This window comes from Berghia stephanieae, chromosome 5, assembly GCF_034508935.2.
Source record: "Berghia stephanieae isolate SIO BIC M18660-M18661 chromosome 5, UCSD_Bste_1.3, whole genome shotgun sequence".
In the NCBI taxonomy this organism is placed as follows: Eukaryota; Metazoa; Mollusca; class Gastropoda; order Nudibranchia; family Aeolidiidae; genus Berghia; species Berghia stephanieae.
Genome location: NC_088364.1, coordinates 81,490,888 through 81,502,034, shown reverse-complemented (window position 1 = coordinate 81,502,034; position 11,147 = coordinate 81,490,888). Strand labels below are relative to the sequence as shown.

The window sequence follows — 11,147 nt, the reverse complement described above, 5'->3', positions numbered from 1 at the left end:
GTGCAGTAAATTATAGGTATTTTGACCAAAATATGTCGAATGGATTATTCCAAAAGAATAAACGCATAGTTAGTATCATAACACGATTGCTTTTGCTTAACAGCTACCAAAAACCTAAATACTTCCAGTAATCACACAAGCCCACCGGTCCCTACTTTCGTTTTCTAAGTGGCGTTAGAGTGCACGTGTAAACGTAAACAATAAACGATTTAACGTAATCCATCTCTTGTTTCCATTTTAAGTTTTAGATTGTTTTAACTGTAATTTGTTAATAACGGTAAGTCTAATTTAACGCTGTGATTATTTCCAGACATGTCTGTCAATAACGATGAACGATTTGATTATTGCCAAACTCAAACGGGAAGCCAACTCAAACAGTGACAGTGTCAGTGCACGATTATTAATAATCTTTGATTGATAGGCAATTGAAAATGCATAAATTTAATTGAAAATGGTCTCAAAATAAAGGGCTTGAAAGCACAAAAACAGTGGTACAAAAATTATCCTATTATCCCAATTGGTTCAAAAGTTATCGCCAAAAATTGTGCCTTGGAAATTGAAATATTGAAAAATGGGTGGAAAAATAAAGGGATTATGATTATTAATATTGATATCTAATAGGCCCAGAAATCCGTAAAAAATCTGTGACCTGATTTCATTACACCTCGAGAGTTAATTGGCCACCATTCAGTCATTGTTCATCCAAAACAAATACAGGCACAGGGGGATAGAAGAAGACAGCAGGAGCACTTGTTAGGAGATCTCACAATGCACAAAGTACACTGCACTGATAGTGTGCTCTTGGAATCTACATCTGTTCCCCATTTTAACCATTCCCCTTTGTCTTTGTCTTACTTTTTCGTCAAGTCCTTTTAATTGCACATCTAGATTGTTTTTACTATCCAATTTTATTCCTATTTAATTTACTGGCACTACTAATATGACCTAAATGTGTTGCAAGCGCCGAGTAAAAGTAAAACTAAAACGATTAAAACTAATTTTTAAAAATAATAATTCCCCCCCCCCTTTTTTTTTCCTTCCCTCTTCTCTCTCAATGTGTGGGTTGTCAAGATGTATAATTATAACTAATAATAATAGAACTTCTTACCTGACCTTTAGAATGTGAATACATCTGATAGCAAATACTAGGTAGCTCTGCAAATATATCTAAATATATGGGAAAGAAGCTTGATCACTTGATGGCAAAATGAAATTAAAGGAATTGGTATTTTAAAAATATTGATATTATAATTAAATGGGATTTTACAAAGAAAACAAATAAAAACAATAAATTGCCCAATTTAAAAAGTTGGAAAGTATGTATTAAAAATAGAAATATAGTAAATGATATCTAGTACTGAAAGCATTATGGACTAAATTTAAAAATATTAAATTAACTAAATTAAAAGATATTGATGTGAATATCGATTTCGTCAGGCAGCCCTGATGAGAAGATAATGAAAACATGGCATTTCGGCGCTGAGTTAAAAAGTGTCTATATAAAATTCCCTTTATTCGTCCCATAGGGGAAATTTGTCTCTAGGGTCTATTCCAAGGGAAGACTGGAATAATCCAGGCATCAGAGCAGCGGCATGTGATCGAACTTGGTACCTTTCGGATACAAAGCAAAGACCTTACGACTGAGCCACCCTGACCCTGAAATTTACTTTTCAGAGGATTCAACTATGTGCCAAGTGAGGCTCGAACCCTGGACCTTTCGATCTGAAAGCGAGACTACAAGACCACATATTCACACCTTACTCCGGTGTAAAATGAGTACCTGGTTGTTAACAGTGTTGCCTCTGTGGAAAAACATTGTAATGTCGCCTAACAGGCGTCATGTCTCGTTCTGCATGTTACATGTTACTGTTGGTCAGACATTTAGTGGATATTGTGCTATATAAAAGCTCACTTTTTAAACCTTTTTTTTTAAGTAAGGGTAATTCTATCACCTGTTGACTTAAATGAAAATTAAGAAAATCTACTAAGTCTTAATGTTTGGTGAACAATATCTAGTGTAATGTTAAGTGTCGCTCAATTAGCAATATTTAATATTACATTAGATTTTGCTCCATTAGAGGCAAAAAGTTCATGATATTTTCTAGGGCTCTAGTAATGTCCCTGTTATTATTAGTATCCTTGTTATTTATATTATTACAAAAAATGTCCCGATTATGATCTGGACTATTTCAAAACTTTTTTTTCAATGTTCTATAAAACATCCTTGTAGCATTCCTTCTTTCAAGGTCACATGATCTTACGTCCATTAATATAAGTATTGTTATCATCATTTTAACTATTATTATCATTATTGTTATAAAACCTTGTGTTTAAAACTTATTTCAAACAGATGGTTTGTCTGGAGGAACACATGCCATGCAAACAAACATAAATTTGAAATCATCGTCTTTGTGCATTTGATGATCTTTTCACCCATTTTGGGCTTCTTTAGTAATTGACATTTGTGCTGCTGCTATTTGTTAGTTTTTTGTTGTTTTGTTTTTGTTTTTATTTTTAAAAATTCTTTTTGGGGGGGGGGTTGTTTGTTTTGCAATGCAGTTGAATCTTTCCATTCTTTTTTCCCCCGTTAAATCAGACAATGAGCTTTAGAGGAGGTGGAAGAGGGGGCGGAGGAGGTGGAAGAGGGGGCGGAGGTAAGTACAATGAGCACTTCTTGTATTTCAGATTCAGAAATTCACAAATATGCCATGCATGGTGTTGAAAAGCTAACGGATTTATCATTTATATTGTAGCCTAGACTCCAAGTGAGTTTGTAATTATATAAAATATTGATTTTTATTTTTTTTAATTATTATTATTAGATTTTATTTTTATTTTGTTTTTGTAAAAGTCTGAAAGTCTATTTAACTTTAACAGTGTGATTCTTTCAGTATATCCAGGCAAATAATGATTCTTTCAATTACATCTCAACAGTCTATTGCTGACTTTTCACAATGTACATGATTTGTTTAAGTCTGATGATTAAAAAAATAATGACATTTGTATTAAATGAGTATTGAGTCGTTAATTTAAACTAGCAGAGTAATCATTAAGAGATGTAAGGCCAATGAAGTCTAAGTTCAGCTCAGTTTCTGTAGTGTTAGATGGATAGTAACAATTGTTGTTACCCTTTAGATAGAACACTATTCTTGTGATAAATTACTTTCCACCGAATCAAGCTATCAAATCACTTTTGAATGGATGGGTGTAGATCAGAAGAAAAAAAATTCTTAGGTGCACCTGGAATCAATACCAGTCTCTTTGTTTGTGAAGCAAGTGCCTTAGCAACTGAGTTATCATGGCCTTCGTTGATGCTCGTATAGGTTAACAGTTTATATGAGAATTGAGTCTTTAGAAATATGATGATTAGTAAATCTTTATTTCTGATCAGAGCTGTTTATGTTAAACTTTTTCATGGCAGGATTTCGAGGCGGACGTGGTAGAGGTGGAGGGGGAAGAGGTGGTTTTGGCTACAGAGATCAAGGGCCTCCTGATTATGTAGAAGGTATGTATTTTGTCTATTTCTCCCTTTTTGATATTTATATCTCTAAGAAAATGCAATGTGTAACGTCCAATATATTGTTACTTTTGTTTTAAGGGTATTTAAGGGCCGCTTCGTCCATTTTGAAGCCTTATTACTGATATATGTCTTACAGAAATGGGTAACTCCAAATTTGAAGATAACTCTGACAGGACAAGAAAAATGTGTTCAAATTATCTTTCTTAAAAAATATATCACCAATTTATCTTATGGTCGGTTCAAATAGGGTGGACGTATTTCTAAATTTTGTTACTACACATTACTTTTTGACATTGTTATCATTTGCATATTAACTCTCTCCTTACCAGCCATTTTCAGGATTTTCCCAAAAACTTCACACCCAACTAGCACAAAAATATATTTTTTATCATTTAAGCACAATAGCAGTGAGTTTTTGCGCTAAAACATACTCTACAACACACCGTTCATTCTCTTTAAATTTATTTATGATGTCCAAAAGAAATTTGAATTATTTGTATCGTAATGAATGTGATGATTTTCCTATAGTTGGTAAGGAGAGGGTTAAAATGCAAATTAAAAATTATCACTGTTAAGGCACTGATATTTGTACTGGTAATTGAAACTGTCAAAGCAATATGATAATAAAAGAGTAGGGTATAGCTTTGACATTTTTTATAAAAGATTGTGGTTATGCAATAGATGGAGCCGATAAAATTTAGATTTATAATGAAGAGATAAAAAAAACTTAGCAAAAGCCTAGCCTGTCAGACAGATACATAAATATACCAAAGAACTTGAGCATTTATCCACTAAACGTGCTCAGAGTGCTTTACAAGGGGTCCCTAGCCAACAGCAACATTTTACATGTCCGACGAGACTTGATGCCTATTATGTGTTATTATCTTTTTTTCGGACAGAGATAACGCTGTTAACAGCCAAGGACTCATTTTACACCTGAGTATGGTTTGAGAGTGTGAGTAAAGAGCCTTTTCCGGGGACTCAATCATGCGTCATTCAGAGTGGGACTCGAACCCAGGACCTTCTGATCCAAAGGCGGGTGCCATACCTCAAGACCATAAAGCCGAATGTTTGATATGAATGTTTAAGTGCTGTTTGGACTACACCATTAACCGTTTTATTTATATCAAAGTGAAAAATTAGAGAGCAGGCCAGTGCTGATGGTTTTCCTCGAATCCGCGGAAATCCGCGATTTTTGAGTAATTTCCTCCTTTTAAAAATTACATTTTCTCTAAACAACGTGCTAGCAATGAGAGAGTTGATGTGTGGTGGAACACGCAGGTGCAGTTTCCCACTCTCCAGAAGTTAGCTAGAGTATCAATGATAGTCTATCATCTCAATTGCTCTCAAAGTGGGGTTTAGTGCAGTAGAAATGGGGCTTAAAGGCAGTCGTTCAACATTTTCCTCCTTTTTCACTTTTTGTCACCATCAGTACTGGAGCAGGCACTTGTGTAAGAAAAAGATCAGAAAAATTGTGTATGAAACAGTGCCAGATAAAGCAGAGAGAAAATTACAAGAAGAAAACCATCACAAAAAATATAAAACTGCCTCAACTGGGGATTGAACCTCAGATCTCCTCAGTCAAGACATGCTGCCATTACACCACAGAGGCTAAACGAAACAATTTTGAGCTTTTATATAGCGCAATATCCACTTAACATGCTCAGAGCGCTTTACTAAGGGTCCCTGACCAGCAGCAATACGTAAGATTAGGAATGAATGAGACATGACATCTGTTAGGTGATATTACAGTTTTTCCTTAGAAACAGCACTGTTTACGGCCAGGTACTCATATTACACCTGAGTATGGTGAGAGAATGTGAGTTAAAGAGTCTGTTCTCAAGTACTCAACTATGCGCTGAACCCAGGACCTTCTGGTCCGAAAACAAGTGTCATACCACAAGACCACATAGCCGCGCACAGTCACCCAATAGTTGGGATGAGTTAATGCCTATATTTGTCACAGGGGTATATAGATATAGGCATCAATTCGTCATATTGGGTAACCTTTGTGGTGTGATGGTAGCACGTCTGACCAGTAATCAGGAGGTCTGGGGTTCGATACCCAGTCATTGCAGGCTGATTATTCACGATGGCTTCTTTCTTCTCTTGTTTTTTTTTTTTTTGGGGGGGGGGGGGGGCTTCTGTCTGGCATTGTTTCATACACACTTTTTCAGATCTTAACAGTTTTATTTATAGCCTTACTTGAAATTATCTTGACTCCACTAAGAATTTTGAACTAGATCCTTATATGCAGTACTCTTTAAGCACAGTGCTGGTATGAAAGAATTACAGTTCGCTCATGATTTCTTTTCCAGAGATTGGCTTCATGAAGCACACCTGTGAAAATGATCTTGTTGTGAAAGGGACACACGACAAGATACCTTATTTCAACGCCCCAATATACTTGGAAAACAAATCACAGATTGGAAAAGTTGATGAAATATTTGGGGCTATAACAGATTACGTATCCTTTTCCTTGTTATTGTCATATATTATTTCAGTATTCTTGAGGCCAAACTTTGTTCTGGTATTTCAGCATAATAATAATAATGATGATTATAATACATGGATAATCATGACTGGGTCCTGGGTTTAAACAGTTACAAGTATGGAAATCTAGTTAGCATTCACATTCACACACACACGTATATAAAAACACAGAAACAAGCACACGTCCATTTATATCCTAAAGGGGAAAACATCACTTATCTAATACATGTTGAACATAGGTAGAGACTTAATAATGTGTTTTTGTAAAATTATAATGTATTGATTTTGATTTTAAAGCGTTTATGCTTGCCGCTTCACAAATAGCCTCGGGGATGTTCTGTATTGAGTATATAAAGACACTAGTCATAGTCTAAAGTGACACCCTATCCCTTCAACTTCAAGCCAGTAATAAAGTGATTCATTCTCATTAACTGCACAACATTAAAAGACAACAAATACTCAATGAATTGACAGAAGAGAATAATCACTATTATTTTATAGATAGTTTATTTTTAAACTCTAAAGTGTATAATGTCAAAAAATTGTGTACTTCTAGTGGCATACATTCTTGTTGTATTCACAAAAATTAATGTAAACTGCCCTTAAGATAATAATGATTTTGGTCTCAGTGTATTTTCTTTATCTTTAGACAATTTTGATAATTATTGGCATGAAATATAAAGTTATAATTCGATGTCCTTATATAATATACAAATTTTCTGTTTAATTTTTTTTTAAAACAAAATCCAATATGGCTGTTTCGCATCACAAAATTGCCTAAAACAGCTGGCATATAGAGGAGAGGAAAGTATCGACAAAATGCTTGGCCCTCAAACATTTTATGAGATTGATGAAAATGAAGAATCCTTTATGATCTGAAAAAGCAATAATATATATATTTTTTTTAATTAATTCTTATTTTTCTTTTTGTGCTGTTTCCTGTTATTTATTTTAAATATAGCAAACTAATTATTTATGGAGGACAGTAATAATAGCCAAATGTAACAAGTTTGTAAGAGTTTAAATCATTAAAATCCCATATAAACAAATGGATGTTCCTGCAAAATTGAAGTTATTTGGATTCACTTTATTGTTATTCTAATTAGTAGTGGTAGGAGTATTAGTATAGTTGTGTTAGTTTTTATCAATTATGTTGTTCATACTTCCCATTTTCAAATGAGTGATGTCCTCATTTTTTGTTACTGAAGCAAATGCTTAGAATTTTATATTATTATTCAGTTTCTTTAACTTCTGCTTAAGTTTTTTTCTGTGAAATTGTCTGACAACATGAAAGCGGACTCATTCAATAAAGATGCTAAGGTAAGATAAAATTTCCATCTCTCCTTGATGTTTGTCTTTGATCTAGCTTTGATTAATTGCTTGTGTGTTTTGCTTTGATTGATTGGTGTTTTTGTTTTTTATCAATATCTGAGAAGATAAAATATTCAGTTATACACTTACAACAAACATATTTGAAGCAATAACAGTTTTATACAAAAGCTTCAAGAGAAGAGCATACTTGATTGCATAAGCCTAAGCAAAGCAGTCTTGCTCGACAGATCCTAGACTACTCATATGAACAAACTTGCAAGGTAATAAAAAACACTATGTTCATATGATTAGTCTAGGATCTGTTGAGCAAGACTGCTTTGCTTAGGCTTGTGCAATCAATTATGTTCTTCTCTTGAAGCTTTCGTACAAAACTGTTATCTTTTTTCTTTCTATCATCTTTTCTTTCACAATTTTATTGAATATGCTTGGCCCTTAAAAAAATATAAAAAATACAGCCTTTTGTTTCTCATTGAATGTCTGTTTATTTGTGGGTGGATGTGTACATCAGACTAATAACCAAGACATATGGCTGTGGCTGCTCTTTATGTTTGTAAAGGATTGTTGCCACTGTCATGCACAGAGCCATGTCCATCGCATACCGAGCATTGGATCCAAGTTACTGGTCTTGCTTGTCTTTTTGTTTTTTGTTTTTCAAACAGTCAGAGGGCTTTGCAATTTTTTGGTATTATAAAGGTTGCTATGATAAAAATGATCACGGCTAGCTTAAAATTGTTGTAATTCACCCTTTTTATTTCTTTAAATGTTAAATTAGTGACGGCCTCATTTTGAAATGGATTAGTACTTCTTCTTCTTCTTCTTCTCGTATGCCTTTATATCTGGAGTCCTGTTTCAAAGGTGAATGTACTCGTCTTTTTTTTTTTTGTTCTCGTGGGCCGAAAAGTTTGTTTTTTTTTTGTAGAGACCTGGCAGAGTGCCGTATTTTTTCTCTATGGGTTATTTATTTTCTGCATCGCTGCAGTAAGTGCTCTGTATCTTCCTCCCCCTCGCCACGTGAGCAGACCGGTGACTGTGTCAGTTTCATGCGTCTGTGCAATAATTTTTTGAGTCTATTGTGTCCTGTCCGGAGACCGAAGAGGATTACTTGTTCATGTCTGGGCAGCATATGGTAACCATCTGAACACTTTTGTGTAGTATGAGGGCTCTTAATTGTGTGTTTTGTCTTTAATGGACCACAATTCCCAGGTTTTTGCTGCACCATTATAACTACAAAACCTTATTGTACAAAAGAGCAATGTCATCAAACTATCTGACAGCATTTGCGTGGGACAACTGTACTTTTGTGTTGTGTGTAATGATAACAGTAACAATTGTGTAACAATACAACTACCCTCTTTATTCATATTGCATTAATCAATCTCGCACTTTGATGGAAATTTAGCCTTCTGCAATTTGTGGGTTGATAATTGTATTTGAAAAAGGAACTAAACAGTATTAAGCTCGTTGTGTATATGTATTAACAATTCTATTTGGAATATTTGCTATAAATATGGATTATAGTTTCATTTAGTGAAAATAGAAACTGATGTAAGTGTAAAAGATATGATCAGTTGACATAAAAGATGTGTCCAATTTCATGAAAGCCATGTTCATTATCTTTCCACCAGTTTTATATTGACCCTGCCAAGCTTCTCCCACTGTCCCGATTTCTGCCTAAACCTGGTCAGCGTGGTGCAGGAAAGAGGGGTGGTAAGTTTTTAATAATTTGTTGTTGTTTTTTTTTTGGGGGGGGGGGGGGGGTTGGTGAGACATGTGCGATGTGATTTGATAAAATTTTCGTATAAGATTTGCTGGGGTCGTTGTTCAGATACAGCCTACAGTTTGATAACAATCCTTGTCCAATGTAGATTCTTCTTTTTACCAGCATCTGCATCATTTTTTTTTGGTCAAAATGTCGAGAATTACCATAAACAGCGGCAAAACTTGTAATTAAATTTTCATGCTTTCCACTTTGTGTGTCAAAGAATATAGTGGGCTCCTAACAAATGCTAATAAAATGATAAGTTATACGATTACGTGTTTCAAACTTCACATAGATATATTACATATCCAATTGGATTACTTGTATTAAAATTTCAGCAACATTCAACAATGGAAATTATAAGATATGTCCCAGATGCTTTCCATTTGTTTCAAGACACGTTTTGATCCTATGCATAAAATTTGTGATTTAACAAGCTGTCATTGCTCTTTGCACTGTTCATATAATCTTGACATTGGGCATTTTATAATGTTCATTTTAAGCAGTCGTTTATGTTGGGGGGGGGGGGGGGGTGTTGTTTTGTGGGTTTTTTATTTTTTTTTTTTATTTTTTTTTTTTTTTTTTTTGGCTTAAGGGGTTGACATTGTGTTATCATATGTGTAGATCCTAAATAGATTGAATTTTGTTTGATTTTCCTGTGATTTTTGTTATGGTTTTGAAATTCCTGAGTTGTGTCTGAGATCTCTGCATTGGCACATATTGTATCTTATCAAGTTACTTCAACTGTCCCAATATTAATTGGTAGACACTTACTATAAAAAAGTTAAGCCAGAATCTTTCTTTTTTTTATAACCACACAAATGCCACTTTTTTATATCACACAAATGCCAATAATATCATACATATTTGTTTTACCCTTTAACCTTAACCGTTTCTAAGTGGCTTAGTCAGTATACCTTAATACTATCATTGTTTTACCTTTTACTTTTTTCATACTTCTCATAATAATTGAGTGGTCAGGGCCTCGTAATTCAGTCTTCAAATCATAAAATAAGGTATTGTACCATTGTTCAATAGTTGTTTTCTTCCCCCCCCCTCTCTCTCTCTCTCTCTCTCTCTCTCTCTCTCTCTATCTCTCTCTCTCTCTCTCTCTCTCTCTCTCTCTCTCTCTCTCTCTCTCTCTCTCTCTCTCTCTCTCTCTCTCTCTCTCTCTCTCTCTCTCTCTCTCTCTCTTCCCCCATTTCCCCTCCTGTGATCTCATTACCAATAATGTGCAAATTACTTTCTAACTGTATTCACAGTGTTAAATATTTGTATTTTTCCTTTACAGGTCCAGGAGGTCGTGGAGGAAGAGGCAGAGGTGGCTTTGACAGGGGACGAGGAGGAAGGGGCGGTTTTAATAGAGGTGGCGGTGGAGGATTTAACAGAGGAGGAGGTGGAGGATTTAACAGAGGGGGAGGTGGAGGATTTAACAGAGGAGGTCGTGGTGGTGGTGGTGGTTTCAGGGGAGGACGTGGTGGTGGGTTCAATAGGGGGTCCTTCAATAAGTCAATGTGAATTATTTGACATCATGTTAATTCATTTGTACATATACATGCGTAATCATCTTACAATAAATATAAAAGTGGAATTTTGTTTGCGTTCTTTTTATTCTTTTTATTTAACTTACAGTGGGTACCATCTCTCTATTTTTGTTTTGAACTGTCTTGTTAACATTTGAGTGCATTCCTCATAGTGGGATCCTGTGCTGATGTTTGGATGAGATGATATCAAAGTACATTGATGGTGTGCTCTTGGAATCTACACATGTTCCCTATTTGGACCGATTCCCCTTCTACTCTTTTCTTGGGTTCTTTAATTCTTATTTTAGACTATACCATTTACTTACTTTTTTACTGGCGCTGATATGACCTATGCAAGCGCTGTAACAACCTTTAAAAAAAAAGCAAACAACTTGCTATTTAGTTTCACCTGGGCCCTGTCTGGAGTCTTTCGATACTCCTGAGACGTGTGTTGCCTGGAATAAGTAAGATGATAGGCTTTGATAAAAGGGGGGTAAGAGGTAAGTGATTTGAGAAATAT

At 34.8% G+C, this 11,147-nt stretch overlaps 1 protein-coding gene across 1 annotated transcript; it reads left to right on the top strand.

Moving 5' to 3' along the window:
• The first annotated feature begins 149 nt into the window (after positions 1–149).
• LOC144973715 (uncharacterized) lies at positions 150–10,695 on the top strand. Its single transcript, XM_078916541.1, has 7 exons — positions 150–277; positions 2,597–2,654; positions 3,422–3,505; positions 5,839–5,987; positions 7,274–7,333; positions 8,971–9,052; positions 10,396–10,695. The coding sequence occupies exons 2-7, from the start codon at positions 2,600–2,602 to the stop codon at positions 10,620–10,622; spliced, it is 657 nt and encodes a 218-aa protein (XP_078772667.1). The 5' UTR covers positions 150–277; positions 2,597–2,599; the 3' UTR covers positions 10,623–10,695.
• The last annotated feature ends 452 nt before the right edge of the window (positions 10,696–11,147 follow it).